Source organism: Lissotriton vulgaris, chromosome 6 (genome assembly GCF_964263255.1).
Source record: "Lissotriton vulgaris chromosome 6, aLisVul1.2, whole genome shotgun sequence".
NCBI classification, from domain to species: Eukaryota; Metazoa; Chordata; class Amphibia; order Caudata; family Salamandridae; genus Lissotriton; species Lissotriton vulgaris.
The window spans coordinates 982,261,806-982,278,399 of record NC_141694.1 but is presented as its reverse complement, the minus strand read 5'-3'; the positions used below and the strand labels follow the sequence as shown (position 1 = coordinate 982,278,399).

Sequence of the window (16,594 nt, the reverse complement as noted above, 5' to 3'; positions counted from 1 at the left end):
AGTCTGCATACTGCATACCAGAAAGGAAAAAAGAACAACCTGTGGATCATTTACCCACCCTCCTGCAACAAACAAAACTATCATTGACTACATCTTTTTGAGCCAGGGTCTAAGCAAATGCATCACAGGATATGAGGTGATCCAACGAAATGCGAGCGATCACGCCACCCTCCTGGTCCAGCTAAATGTTTCAGCTAGAACTCACAATCCTCTATGCCTACTGGGGTGCGCTAATGATGAAGAGACCTATAAGTGGTGCAAAGGATCAAATGGACAACCAGGTCCACTGGGAGGTTCGTTCGAAAGCTGGAAAATAAGCTGGTCTCCTGATGAGCAAACACCAGCCACGGTTAAGTGCTGGGCCAAGCTGTCACCGGATTTGTGTGCACTTCTACAAGGAAAACCCTTGACTGTAGTAGAAAAAAAAACACAACCCACATGTCTAGTCTAGCCCCAGAAATGACAAAAAAGCACACAGTACCTAAGGGCAAAACAAAGAGTGCACAGTAAAATGAAATGTAACTTTTCAAAGGAGCAGCTAAGGATCGCTGCCAAGAACCACACACATCTTGTATGGGAGCACGGAAAAGATCAGGAGGCAAAGTGGATTAAAATTTATGACCTGCTATCTGCCAATAAAACCCAACAATTATGGCAGTACTTTAACACCCTCAGCCATGGGACCAGCAACAGATGAAACGTGGTCTCTGCAGGGGGAATGGATTGCACATGTCAAGTACTTCTACACTGAGTGCTCAGACAACTTACTGTACAATAACACAGACCTGAGGATGGGTGATCAAGAAGCAGACATGAGACGCCCACGGCCTCAAAAGAGTACTCAGCGCCAAGCGATCTGTTGACTTGTGTCATACTGAAGAGGATCAAAAAGGACGATGCATCTGCTCCCACCAAGACCCGGGTCATTATTTAGAGAGGCCATGCAGTTTTGGGCCTCAATACTTGCTCCTTGGTATGCCAATTGTAGGCTCTTCACAAACATTCCAAAGGCATGGAAGGGCTCCTTGTTGCAACCCATTTTTAGGAAAGGAGACAACACTGATCCACATAATTATCACTTAATATAACTCCTGGACATCGAGGGCAAAGCCTATGCCAGCACTTTATAGCAGGAGTTAGTAACTTGAGCATACACTGACCCGCTTCTATCTTTCTACCAAACTGGGTTTCGAGTGGGAGAGTCAACAGTGGACAACATTGCCACCCTATTGTACGTAATCCATCAAGCAACATTCTACACAACCCTCCCTATCTTCTCCTGTTTTATGGACTAATCTGCAGCCTTCGACTGAGTCATCCAGACCATCCTCTGGCAGAAACTAGAAAAGTTGAACATCTGTCACAAACTATTGCATGCCATCATGTCCCTCCATACAAGTACATGGGTACGGGGAGACAGCAGCAGCTAAAATTGCCACTGATTGAGGGCTAAAACAGAGATGCGTTTTAGCCCCACTCCTATTTAATCTGTACACATCTGACCTGAATCTGGCTCTTGCAGGTGTGACCTTAGCCACCCCAAAAATTGGGAACAGGAAAATCCATCTCATGCAATATGTGGATGATTTAGTGCTCCTATATCACACAAAGTTTGGCCTACAAAAGCCCTCAATGCACTGGACATGTATAACACAAAAATGGACCTTGTAGTCAATGTTAGTAAAACAAAGATCATTATCTTCGGGCGATATCCAACAAAAAAGGTCCATAAGGTGGTGTATGGGGACACAAAAGCTACAGTGTGTCCAAAACTATAAATATTTGGGTACATGGTTGTGCAAATCGGGGAGACCAATACTCCACTTACAAAAAAGGAAGAGGAAAGGAAGGATGCTCAACTATGGGACCTGCAAACTAAACACTACCCGTGACATTCTAATGACCGAGGCTATTCGGAGGGTGCTCTGGGCAAAACTGCTTCTCTCAGTTTACTATGCCCAGCAGGTATTCCCCAGTATGTTATCATTGGAACTTAAAACCTGTTTCATCTGCTTTCCCATACAAGGAGCACACTGATCGGGCTTGAGTTTGGCCTGGTCCAACAAAAACTTGAGTGCATGGCTGCCCTGGCAACGTTTTTTTTCCTGAAAACAATAGCTGCTGACAACACAATGAGACACTTAGAAATGTTATTTTCTTAAAATCCAATAACTCTAGGTCAATAAATCTGACAGCTGCAAGAGAGTGCTTGCAACTTGGAGTGGAAAACTAGAATACAAATGTTATCCGCTACCAAAGCATTAGATCAGCAATAAAAAAGCAATTGTATGAACGCTCAAATGAGGTGGACATGGAAGCTCTTCACATAATGTCCCTACACGCCACTCTAAAAATGCCTCACAGAAACCACACAGCCAAGATCCATCTACAACAGGAGGTGGGGAAATGGGCTCTAATTCAAATCTTATCAGCAACATTAGTGCCACTCCCAATTAAAGAACTGAACCTGACTTGAAGATCCCTAGATAACATCATACAATGCAGATTATGCAAGTAAAGAAGGGAATTCTTGGCACATATATAACTGTTGTCCCTCACTTTAATTCGATCGCCGAACCCTTTTGAGACCAATTTTTTACAACAGGGCACCTGTTCGACTGAAGACGCAGTTCACCTCTTATATTCCCTGGAATCTGTGTCAGAAGTAGGCAAATTTGGGAAATTCATATCTTATGCCCACTTTGTGTTAAAGGAAAAAAACATGAAACTGTCCCTCTTCATCCTTGGCCACAGCGCAATAAACTGTATGAAGCAATTGTCTGCCACAATGCATGCTGCATTTAACCTTTGTATTCGCAAACACAGATATCATAGCTGCCAAGGTTTCAAATTGCTATGTGTGACAGTTTCAAAATTTCAGTGCAATTATGAGTGACATTTGAATAACTGTGAGTGACACTTTCTCGCGATCAAAATAAAGCAACGAAGACAAGGAAAGACATAAATCAAAAGCACCTCAGGCTGACCACCAGGCCCTTCAGCCCTCCCTGAGTTATGGGGCGTTCTTTGCACCCTACCATGCCTCTCACACGTGTAAGGGGACTCCCAGACTGCAGGCACAGAGAGCATGTGACAGATGAGGTACCTACATTTAAAGTTAAGAATGACAGCGCTGACTTGTGGACGACGACGCAGAGAGGCACGGGCATTGATTGAGCAACAAGTAGCACTGAGGAAGAGTGAAGACAGGTCACTCACAGCCAGCAGCAATATTTTTTAAAAATTCCCCTCGACTGATAAGACAAAAAAATAACCCGGTCCATCGCCCCACCCCCCTTGCACAGATCACACCACAGCCTCAGCAAGGCTCTCACAGAGACCTACACAATGTTCTATTGATGATGCTGGTGCGTCAATTGGCCGGTTCCGTCAGCACTGACCCGAGTCACAGGCGCCACCCAATTAAAATACAGATCTGTGTGACTTCAACCTACGTCACCTGGCTCAGGGCTCGCTAAACTCCGGGACTCCAGGAAACGATATTGTGTAACTAACACTGCAGCAGCCAGAGAGATTAGTGTTGAAGATACAAAAGAAGCGAGGGGCCTCGGTTGAGACTAGTAGTGTAAATGCAAAATTGAAATGAACTGTGCTGAGTTCTTTGTGTTGGCTTGAGCGTGGTGGGGTCACGTGAAGACGCAGTTGTCCGAAGATCCTGGGGCGTGGCAGGAGAAGGGCCCGAGTGGGGGCCTTACCTTGTCTCCTGGGGGAGCTGCATATTCTGTGCACACAGTGTTCCAGGGTGGGGCCAGAGAGGAGTGAGAACTCGGACTCTGAGGCCCTGTGTCTTGGCATAAGAGATGGGAGAGGCAAGCGGTGTGTACGTGGGAGAGTGGGAAGTAAGGGCAGGGAGACTGCAGTGTGTGTTGGCCACTCTGCAGTACTGGTGCTGGACTCAGGCCGCGATCCACCCCTGGGGCAAATTATTTTGATTTGCTATGTCGCCCGCATAAGTCCTGTCTGATATTCCTGGCGGCGCCGAATGAACCTTACCGCTCGGTAAGTGTGAGGACTTAGACTGATGGCCTCCACTGCTGAACTCTCCCTCAGGCGGTCTCGGCAATATAGAATTAGTCGCAGGTGGCAGCCCATCATAAGCCCTATTGCATGCGTGGGCGGACGGGCAGCTGCGAGCAGACAGCAGCGCTGAGAAAGAGAGACAGCCCAGCCCAACGCTTAGTGAGCTCCAACATCCTGCTTTTCTCTCAAACTTCCCGCAGTGCTGTAGCAGGAGGATGTGACGTCCCGCGGTGCGGCCGACCAATTGTATTCAAATAACATGTCTGGGCCCAGCCCTGAAGTCACGTTGTCTGACTGAGAGTCGCACCGCGCCAGGAATCACCACATTAAGATACATTGTGGCACTTGAGCCTGCCAGCGGCGACTTCCCTCACCTAAGAGCAGGCGCACGCAGCAGCCACGGGCAGCGCTATGCCACACCATTACACCTTCAGCCTTCACAGTGACTGCTCACAGACATATGCAAATATGCGTGACAATGCATTTCAGTGCGGTGATGCGGTGCACCGGACTGAAATGCGTTAGTCTAATGCGTGATGCGTGATACTTGACAGGACTGAGATATAAGTCCCTCTTCAGCCCTGGCCTCTGCCCAATAAGCTGTACAAAGTAACAGCCTGCCACAAAGTGCCTCGCACCTTAACCCTGGTACTTGCACTAAAGATCCAAACTGCTAAGGATATTAGCCACTAATTTAGGTGCCTTCATTCACTATACAATCGGAACTTATTCCTCTATGCACCATTATGTGTCCTGTATTTTATATTATCTTCTTTTATGCAGTGAACACACTAACAGTTCTTGGCATTTTACTATATCCTTTTATTATGAATTGCACATATATTGTACTGTTTTTTTAATCACAAGGTATTTTAATTGTATTGTTTTTATTATTTGTACTTCACAAACTTGTAATGGTTTTAAGTAATAACCAAATAAACTATTCATTCATTCCTCTTCTATACCCTGTGCCATTTTGGCTTCTGTGAACAATTTATAGCAATGGTACAAGCCAATTATGGCACTCATAGAAAGCAGGATGAGACAGGGGTGTCCTCTCTCCCCACTTCTATTTGTGCTACGTACTGAACCCCTGGCAGCCAAGGTGCGTGCAACTCATTCCATCCAAGGACAACCATTTGGATCAGTAGAACACATAATCTCGCAATTTGCAGATGATGTGTTATTGTCACTTACCTTCCTGCAGTCCTACCTAGCCGCACTAAAGGCTGAACTTGCAAATTATGAGGAAGTGGCCGGTTTCCGCATCATTCTACATACGTTCTCCCTTTTAAATTCGACAGTGCCCAGGCAGGTTCCGTTAGTTTCCACTGGGCCAAAAATGAAATCATATAACTGGGTTTCAAAACCACCCCTAGAGTGGCTGGCTTGTACCATGCAAACTATCCCCAACTTTTACAACAACTAAAAGCAGACTTTAAGAAATGGGCACCCATGTACATTTCATGGCTTGGATGAATCCATGGGATCAAAATACGCGTCTTACCAAAGCTATTATACCTCTTCCAAGGGCTCCTCTTTGAAGTTGACCTTAGCTTTCTCCCTGCTCTTCGCTCTCTAGTAGCCTGCTTTATCTGGCAAGACCACAGGGCCCAGCTACCCTACAAGTTGCTACGGCTCGTGAAAGATTCCAGTGCTTTGGACCTTCTCGATTTTCATCTGTACTATGGAGCAACACAGTTAAGGTTGAATTCTGAATGGTCTTTAAGAGGATCCGACAAACATTGGCTACACATGGATAGAGCAATGGTGGGTAGATACATATGGGATGTCCTGTAGAAACCGAGGGTGGATTGACCCACTAATGCATATCTTAGTACACCAACGAGAATGGCTCTTAAGATGTGGGATAAAGTGAACCGAGCATCTGGTTGGGCAACATTCTCCTCCCCCTTTACCCCTATACACTTTAATCCAGCCTTTCCACCTGCGCTTACACCAGGGCCCTTTGACCTCTGGAATGTGTGACAGGGATATCTTATCTCACTGGCCTGTTTAAGCCAAGGATACAGCTACATGGCAGAAACGTTATATACTAATAGCATTTTTTATGTATATCACTGGTATCCTTTGTTGACTTACTGTCATTGTTTTAGAAAATGCTCTTTAAGCTCAATAAAGAAAGTTTGACAAAAAACTGAAGGAATAGGGGCAAAAAAGAAAGGTAGGCAAAACGGTAAGGAATTAAGGCAAAAAGGAAGAAAGTAGGAAAGAAGGAAAGAAGACAAAAAGAATGAATAAGGAAAGCAAAGAATGAAAATGGGCAAAAAAGAAAGAAGAAACAAAAGTAATAAAGAGACACGACTAAAAAAGAAAGAAGAAAAGAAAGAGGGAAAGAAGGCAAAAAAGAAGTAAAGAAAAATGAAAGAAGGCAAAAAAATAAGAAATAAGAAAGGAAAAAAACATGGAATTCAAAAAAGTAGGGAAAAAACTAAAGGAAAGAATGAAAGAAAGAAGGCAAAACAAAAAGAGAGGAAGAAAAAGGGAAGAATAACAGAAAGAAGACAAGAAAGAATAAAGGAAAGAAGGCAAAAAGAAAGATAGGCCAGAAACAAAAACAAAAGAAGGCAAAATAAATAAAGGAGGAAAGAAAGACACAAAGTAGGAAGAAAGAATAAATGAAAGAAAGCAATAGTGAAAGAAAGGACGAATGAAAGAACAAAAAGATAGAAGAAATGAAGGAAAGAAAAAGAAAAAGAGGGAAAAAGACAAAAATGAAAGAAAAAGAAAGAGAAAGAAAGAAAGAAAGAAAGAAAGAATGAAAGAAAGGAAGAAAAGAAAGAAACGAATTAAGGAAGGAAAGAAAAGAAAAAAGAAAGCAAAAAATAGGAAAGTCAAAATACAGAGAAGTATAGGAAGAAAAAAAAGGCAAGAAGGAGAGAAGGAAGGAAAAAAGGAAAAAAGATGACAAAAAGGAAAGGAAATGGTAAGGCAAAAAAGAAAAAAGAAGGAACAAAAAAAAAGGAAAGCCAAAAAAGAGATAAGGGAAGAAAGAAAAAGGAAAGACAAGAAAGAACGAAAGATGGAAAGAAGGAATAAAAAAAGGAAAGGCTGCAAAAAAGGAAAAAAAAGGCAAAAAAGAAAGAAAGAAGAAAGAAAGAAGATAAAAAGAAGTAGCAAAAAAGGGTTCACAGTATAAAATATTGGATACTAAAACCCAATCTATATTTAAATAAAACTATTGCAAGTGTGCTGCAAACTAAACACCATTAAGTTTGGTTTTCTTCCTAGGAAAAGTTTATCAAAGAACCATTGGTGAAACCGAGCGCAGTGGCTCCTCCTCTATAGCGGAGGAGCGTCGCACCCCCTGCCAGCAACCTCAAAATTTGAAAATTAATAATAAACCCGGTTTATTATAATTTTATTTTTCAAGTTTTAAGGGCCGTGTCTTGTGGGCGGGGCAATTGAGGGGTTTGGCCGGCCGTCTTAGGACGGCCACACCGACATGTGCACTGAGAGGTCTCCAACCCAAGCTGCGTTGCCGAAACAGAGAGAGAAGGCAAATGCTCCCAGTCTCTTTGGGAGTGCAAATCCAGGGAGCTCAGGCCAGTCCTGATGCTGCTCTCATGTTGCCAGCAGCATGAGAGCAGCATCTGGGTTCGCCGCAGAGAAGTCTGAGAGCCTGTGCTGCAGTGGAGCCAGAGAAGAGCGGCGATGCAGCAGGCAGCAGGTAAGTTCTTTTTGTGTGCTCGTTTTTTTTTGCATTTTCTGGTTTCCACTCCCTCTCCCCCACCCGCCCTGACCCTCTGCCCTGACACCAGCTGCTATTGAAACTGAGTCCATGTACACACACAATACAATATGCGGTAAACAGCAGGAGTCCACTTTAAAAGGAATTTACAACAGCATTGGAAAGAATCAGGAACTGATAAAGCCGGAATGTGCCTTGTGCTCACTTCAAATGCGTCCTCATATAACATCTGGCAACAATAGCACTAATGGAAACTTGTGTATGGAAGTGCATTTTATGAAGGAGCAAAATGCAGTCACTCAAAGTGATTTATAATCATGAACATATGTATCAACATCCCATTAATACCACAGTATCCACTTGCACACCAAAGATATTTCTCTTTTATTCACATTCAAATCACTCACTTGCATTCACATCGTCAGTGACCATTTTTTGTTAATATAGCTGCGCTTGAAAATTGTTCTGTACATTTCTCAACTAGGACATTTACGTACTAAGTGTTTCCCAGTTTAAAACTTCACAGGATGTTAGTTCTTTCTCAACTAACATATTTTATGTTCCAAAACAATATAGGAACTCAATCACTCCTTATTTTTTTATATGTTGACTTTTCAGAAATAGAGATAGCCACTAATACTGTTTGTTTATAAAGCAAATGTTATATTTTATTATATGACTATTTATAGTTCTGTCTCATGGAATGCTAAATCTCTACACTATCTTCCATCTCCACTGATCTGAAAGAGAGGCTGCCTTATGCTCTGGTTTATTTATTGGGTGTTAATAGCTTTCAGCAGTGATGGATTGTCGGGATTCACCTCTGAGCTGGTTATACATATGGAGGGGGACAGTGTACCTGATTCGATTAGTTTTAATTAGGGTCTAGTAAATTGGAATAAACCACATCCATTTACAGATAATAGAATGCCCCCTTTACATTTAGAGAGAGTAAAATGTGTGCCAGCGCAATGGACACTGCATAAGGGCTATAGAAGTTTTTGATAATATTACTATTATTAATTAGGAATCTGTGCAATCCAAACAACTATTAACACATCTTTTAATAAATAAATTAAATTATATTAATTATGTTAAATATAATACTGTTCCTAACCAAGCAAAATCAATTTTGATATCCATGTCTACAGTATATTTGTGGTATGGCATGAATACATGCGCTCCTCTCTATTGGAACAAGCTCCCCCTGCAAATGAGGATGTGTCAAGATTTCTGTACCTTTAAAAAACTCCTAAAAACATGGTTGCTTTAACCTGTTTTTGAACTTGTCTTTTCGGTTGCCAAGCACAAGATACACCTTGGGGTGTGAGTCGTGCGCTATAATTAATGACTCTAGCATAACATAACATAACATAACATAACATAACATAACATAACATAACATAACATAACATAACATAACATAACGTAACGTAACATAACATAACATAACATAACATGGGGAGAGGAGTTGGCCTAACGGCTAGGGTGGTTGACCTTGAATCTGGGGAACTGGGTTCGACTCTCCGCAATGACGCTGAACATCCTGTGATTCTGGGCAATCACTTAATCTCCCAGTGCCTAACAAAAATGAATGTGTCTTCATGTAAAGCAACTAGTGCTATGTAAAGTGTCTTAAATACCCGATACCTTCGGGTCAAGTTCGCACTATATAAAACTCCGTAAAATAAAAAATAAAAAAAATAACTGATGTATTTGCCACTAGTTCAACTTTAGCAGGAGCATTGATTTACTCAAGGTTAGACTGTGTTAAACTCTATGCTGAGCGGCTCTAATCAACCGTGTTGCACTCAATGCAAAGGTATAAACAGACAGAATAGTATTTATCTAAATCTTCCCCCGCTAGCCCATTAGTGCGGAAATATTTCACTTATAATTCCAGAAACTTCTAAAAGACTTCATAATCCATTTCTAAACTTTCTGGTCCTCAGATGATAAGGTGCTTAGTGCTAAGAGGAAGTTATTTTTGTGGTAAGTGTATCATATGAAATTGTCAAACTAACTTGCTTATTCAGCTTAGACTTATTTTTTTTACTAATATTGGTCAAAGCAAGGTGTTTGTTGGTTGCCCTGTTTCCGAGTTATTGATCAATGCTGAATTCCCATCTGTTAATTGCCATTACCTATCAAATGCAGATCAAATTATGTTTTTGGAATGTGTATTATAGGAAAACAATGTTAGTTTGTTGTTTGTTTATGTGTGTTTTCAAGAGGTTTACCATAAGTATATATAGTTGTTTTCAGGAAACATATCACAATATAACTGCCAACCGAGCTTCAGACCATCAAAGGGTTCAAATGTGTTTCAGTCAACACAAGGGAAGGTCTTTTTAATCCAACACACACAGGCAAACTGGAAATCCTCCTTGTTTTCGGCATTCGTCACAGAAGGGTTATATGACTTACCCTGTAAGCATCTGTTCTTGGCATGTAGAGCAGTAGATTCACATGCTTTGCATACTCCTCCCATCTAGTGTCTGGATGTTTGCAAGTTGTTTTTCTTCCAAGAAGTCTTTTCCAGTCATGAGGTAAGGTGATTCTTCCCTTCTGTAATAGTGCTCATGGGCTTCGAATCCACTGTTAGATGAGGGTGTGAATGGACAAAATAAGTACAGTATACTGATGTCCATGCATGCAGAATATGAATAATAGTAAGAACTGCAACAACCATAGGTGTCGCAGGATGAGTGAGGGCGCATGTGAATCTATAGACCAGTTGCTAGGAGTGCTGCAGAGGGACTGAAATCAACAAGCATAAAGATACATTATGTACATTTCGTAACTGGGCTAGAACACGCCCATAGTGGAATTTTCCAGGCAGGTGCTGCTAAGCAATGGAATACAAGAAAAAATAGTAATCTCAGTGCTCATATCTTACACAAAGTTGCAAAGTCCAAGTTTGTTCCAGCTGTGCCTGTCACCAGAAAAGTCGGAGGAGGCCTTTATCTGGTCAGAAAGGTGTGCGCTAATAAGAACAGGCTATTTATTAATGAAGAAAAATCCAACCTAGCAGAGGCATTTTCTCAGAAATAGCGAAGGATTAGTTTCGATCATGATTCAAAATGGCGTCTGAATAAAAAAAATAACCTCACCTCAAACCTTCTCACTCAGAACCATGGAGAAATCAGACATCCAAACCCCAAAGAGCTCAACCTAGCGATCCAGCTCATGAAGTCATAGAATTTGGATACCTAAATCTACCACCAGATTGCATGATAATCCTTAAAGAAGCAAGAAAACCTACGTCTAGAGCATGCTATGCAGAAACGTAACAAGGTTTGCTATATTTTGCAATAACCAAACAATTGAACAACTCAATGTTTCTATACAAAAAATAATTTGGTATCTATTGCATCTGCAATGTGCTTGCCTTGCATACATATCCATATGCGTACACCTCGCAGCAGTGGCTGTATATCTTCAGAACAGACAACACTTATCTCTGTTCAGAGTGCCAGTAATTAAAGCTTTTTTGGAAGGCCTTAAAAGAGAGAAACCACCAAAGGTTCCCCTTGCACCTGCATGGAACCTTAATATTGTTCTAACAAGAGTGATGGGTCTACCTTTTGAACCATTGCACAATTAGCCAATGCAGTTCCTATCTTGGAAGATTGCTTTCCTAATTGCTATCAGTTCACTAAGACGTGTCAGTGAGCTTCAGGCATTAACATTAGAAGAACCATTCTTCCAACTCCATTGAGAAAAAAGTGGTTCTTCGCACAACCCAAAGCTCCTTCCAAAAGTAGTCTCTGCTTTTCTTATCAACTTGTGTCAGACCATCATAAGAGCCGGTGTTGACAATTAACTGCCGGTGCTGTGCTACATCAGATCATCACACAGCAATCGATTAGAGTCAATCTGATGTATACTAAGTTATGTTACAGAGGATTTGTAGTGCATGGATATGGCTTCAAGAACACATCCAGGATGAGCGTGAAAATTAAAACTGTGTTATGCTAGACTAGCAACCTGCAGCCTCATAGGTTTGCTTTCTATAAAACTTCAGTTTATTTTTTGTACATACCTCTTCTATTTTCTTCTGCATGACCTTCCACTGGCATTCCCATTCCTTCCTCTCACTGTCAAATCGGTCTAGCAATTCCATCTTTTCCATTTTCCAGTTCCTTTCAGTACTCTCCAGTTGCTTGTGCAGGTCCATGGCTGCTGAGTGGGTGTCTGGTAGTAAAAGCTTCTGCTCTTTTACCTCTGTCTTGAATGTTTCCTGAAGGTTTGGCGTAGTCTTATCTTCACATGTCCTGCTGGCCTTTGATTCCAGCTTCAGAAAACAAAAGAAAGGAAAATTTTGCATTGACAAGAAGGTAACATTTAGAAATATACAATAGAAAAGACAAAAGTAAACCTAAACCATGAACAGTCTGAAAGGGAAATAAGTTTATATTTGGTGATTGGGGAACAAAATGATTTCACAAAAAGTGAATACAGGTGGTTTTGTTTGTATTTACATGGTTGTGACTTTGTGTTGATCAGTAGTATGAGTTGTGCATATTTTGCATAATTGTGTTTTTTTGTTACTCTTTTTGCACACATTTTGCCTGCGGGTGACTGGTTTAAATAGAAAATATGAAGCAGACGACCTCTCAATATAGTGAGTAGATGTCTTGTTCAAATTCAGTTTCCAAGGACATACCTCGAGTATAATTTTCATGCAGACAATTTCCCAATAACTTTGAGTAGGTACCTCATGTGACTTCTGTATCCGAGGGTGGTTGTACACCAGAATATCATGTACAGAAATAAAGGCTGACAAAAAAAGCTTGCTTTGAATATTGTTTACAGAAATACTGTGCAATTAGAAAGTAATATGTATGCCATAATATTTCAGTCAGACCATATTCTGACCAGAATATTCCAGTATGATTCCTCTGAGGACAAACCAGAAACACACTTTTCACACACCCGACCTGCCAACACATTGGACAGCTATCTAGCGTGACTATTATGGTGGCATGTCCTACACCTTCCATCTCTTATACCCTCCAAACGTTGTGTTCGGAGGACACCCCAACAGTGCTAATTCTAGCTTGAGTTCGTCCAAGGCAGGTTGAGCATCGCTGTTTCAGGCATACATGAATCCTACTGTAAGGTTTATAACAGTTTGCCATCTCACAGCCTCCCTCTTCCTGCATTGTTTCGCTGTTCTTTTAGTTACCTGAACATTAAAACTCAAGAGGGCAACATAGTCCCATGGTCAATGCTCCCTTTGTAGATTTGATGAACATTTACTTATGGTATCCATTATTTCAATTGCACTTTGGAATAAGACTGCCCATTTTAGCAATGAAGGAATGAATGGATGGGTAGACTGAATATTAAACCAACCATTGAAAAACACATATATATCACAGATATGTGAACTGAATTGTATTTAAGGTGTTTACTGGTTAGGATTGGGACCAAGAAGGATTCAGAAAATTATGGGAAAAGCCTATTTGTTCACATTGTTGTCATTCACTCTACAAATACAGTTAACGACGCATAGTCTCAAATGAAGTAATATTTCAGTGATTTGCTATAAAGTTAAAATGTCAAGGGAAAGGGCAATATTAGATAACGTGCCCTCTTCTTAAGTATCAAATATTTTCTGGTTCGTAAAAGTTTCTAGATTTCTATTCAACATGAATCTGCAAAATTCTGTCTATGTGATCAGTAAGGCACTTCATGAACTGATACACAGTTCCAAACTTGGGCGAGGATTACTCATGCAATGGAGACTGTCAGAGACATTAATGCCTTACATATTCCTTGTGGTAAGTCAGACAGTCCCAAAGCAAAGAATTTTCAAATACTGAGCAGGTGAACATGTATCTATCATAAAGAAGACACTCCTGGCAAAAAAGGGTTGTTCTAAGATAAGCACACATGAAATCAACATTGAAGGTAACTCCTTTCTGAAAGCAACTAAAAGTAAATGTGTGTCCAACATGTTAAATGTTTTGCTACTTAATGTGTTGTGGCAATAGTTTGTGATTTCTAGTATGTATTCACATGGGTTGCGTTGTCCTCCCATCTAGATATTAAAGATGCATAGGACATCAAGTGTTTCAGGGGAAATAACTAGACTAATGTGTGTCAACCAAAGGGTATGTTTGTAAACAAACTCCTTGTTTAGGTAGACTGAAGCCCCACAAGGCCCATTGTCAGGTTACTTTTCTGTGCCATTTTAGAAGAAAGATGCTCCTTCCATGGCCGCTATGACATCATTTCAAGGCAGGATGAGCCTATAGTACAGCCTTATAGCCCACTGCAGAGGGCTATACCACTTGTTAAAGACCCTGAACCCGAGTTAGAAGCCTGAGCCGCAGGAAATGGCTTATAATGAGGGACAGGGCCTTTATCAACCGGAATAGCCTGAGGCAAAAGGGCTATAAGGCTATTAGAAAATTCCACCTACTAAGGGAAGAATATTCTGAATGAAAAAGGGAGAAACAGAAAGACAAACATAGGGAAATGTTGGAGCAGAAGGCTTATAGCTGCCATTATAACCCCGGAGCTACTCCATTGTCTTCAACGGAGCTCTCAACATTCCAATGTTCTAATAGCTATTATGGTGCAACACTATTGTCACAAATAGGGTTGAATAAAGTATCTCATCTTTGCACACAGTCTAACATAGAACCCCTTCACATAATATTTCAATACTGATACACAACATTCTTAAAGACCCAGAATATCCCCTTGCTCGAACTGCTGACAGCTGAGGCCTTAGATGCTCAAACAGACTTTGAAGAGCTTAGATCCGCATTGAGTATACTCCTGTGAGCTAAGGCACCGGGGGAGATCGCTACCCACCCAAATTCTATCAGGCGCTCACAGCCACAACTATGCAGGGACTCTTGGAAGTTTTCCTTGAGGCATGCGATAGAGGGATACTGCCACCAACCACGAGGGAGGGAGTTGTGTGTATGTTCCTTAAACCGGGAGGCAACAAGGCTGACCCCGCTGCTTATGGCCTCTCACGATGATTAACTCGGATATAAAGGTAATTTGTAAATTATTCGCAAACGGACTGGCTACCTGTGAGAAGTTGGCCTGATATATGATGTCTCCAATTCTGGGGGCATCTTGTATCAGTCCAAACAATCCCTTATGGTGGTGGTTGTAAGTCAACCTTATAGACAAGCTATCCTAAGGGTAGCATGGACTAAGCAGCCTTCAGGCTAAACTCCAGAGGGCATGTGAAGCCAGCTGTCTTACCAAATACAATCCTGTAATATCAAATGAAAGGACACCACACAAGTTACATATAATAAAAAAATATATGTATTTATTCTCAGAATAATCCTCTATACTCTGTATGAGTCTAGAAGCACAAGCGTTTAAACAAAAGCACAGTAAAACATATGAAAGTTGCACAATTATGGATGAGGCCAGGGGCCACTCAAACCACATACTAAAATAGTGGTATAAGTATCACTAATCGAACAGTGGTAAGGCCTGAGGCCTTGGGAATCGCTGGGGCTATTCGGGACTAGCAGTGATGAAGTCGGGAAAAGCCCGCGGGACTCGGGTGCAGCGCTAAAAGCACACGCATGCACCAATGCAAAGTCAATGGTGCGTAAAAGTTATCGAGTTACAGTTTTAGGAGTCTTCCGACTGGACTAGAATTACCAAACTTTAGACTTAGACACTAGAGGTGTATACCAATGCAGGAGCACCGGCGTTCATGTGTTAGCTCACCCACAGGAAGCGGGTGCATAGGTGCCAAAGTGTGTCGGGTTTCGCCACGCAGTTCGATGGTGCCTGGAGATGAAGATGCTGCAGGCGCCCAGAAGAGAAGTGTCCGGTTGGATCCAAGGGTGGATCGAAGATGTAGAGTACCTGAAAGCAGAGGGGACAGAGTCTGGGTCACTCAGCAGTGACAAGGGTGGAACCAGGAATGAACCAGGCAATGTCGGGCGCAATCAGGTGGTTGTCGAGAAGCTTGTCTCCGCTGCCACGTGGACTCTGGGGCACCGAGGATGTCCAGGAGTGGATCACGAGCTGTCCCACGAAGGCTCTCGCTGTCGGCGGTGTCGGCTTCTGGATCGGAGCAAACAGACCTTGGCAAATGCAACCCACGCAGGATTGGGAGATCGCTTCTTACTCGGACCAGCAAGGTCAGAGCGGGTGCTCCTTTTCAGGGGAGCGAGGGCCAGTCTGGAGCAACCAGACTAGCAGTGTAAATTCTTGGGTTCGTCGGTACTGGGGCCACTAGCCAACGGGCAAGCGACCGGACCAACGCGTCCAGCAGAAAAGTGCAGAAGGGCCCCACGCAGGACTCGGTGAGTGTGGAGGGGTGAGCTTCGGTGCAAAAGCTGCTCGGGGCTGGGGCTTCTCAAACCCCAATGCACAGCTTCAAGAGAGCCTCGGAAGCTGCACGGTCAGCACTTCGTAGTTTTTCCAAGATGGCTGGCCCCACGCTTCAGGTCGCCTCAACGGGTCTCAGACTTGCTGGGACTGTGGATCTGGCTATTGGAAGGCAGGAAAGCTGGGTCTTGTCGATCTCTGTCGCTCGAGTTCCGGCGGGAACTGCAACAAAGCAAACGGTGAGGCGCTGGATGGTGCCTGTTTGCACAGGGTGGTCACTCCTTGACCACAAGGGAGATTCTTCAGTCTTCCACGTCGAGTGGGATGTCGAAGGGTCCAGAGTTCTGTATCAAAGTTTGTCAGGATAATCTGTTGTGCGCTGGCACTGCTCCCACCTTTATTACAAATCTGTGGGCTGGATTACCTGCTAGGTCCCTCCTGTGGGTGGGACCAGGGAAGGGGGTGGTTACACCCCTTTCCCTTTGTCCAGTTTCGCGCCAGGACTGGGGCTGG

The 16,594-nt window shown here is 42.6% G+C and overlaps 1 protein-coding gene across 1 annotated transcript in view; it reads right to left on the bottom strand.

The window, feature by feature from the left end:
* Positions 1 to 16,594, bottom strand: part of KIAA0408 (KIAA0408 ortholog) — a 124,859-nt gene that overhangs the window by 94,340 nt on the left and 13,925 nt on the right. The window contains exon 3 of the mRNA XM_086927016.1: positions 11,799 to 12,050. Within this exon, the coding sequence (XP_086783142.1) occupies positions 11,799 to 12,050 (252 nt within the window). The remainder of the gene's footprint in view (positions 1 to 11,798; positions 12,051 to 16,594) is intronic.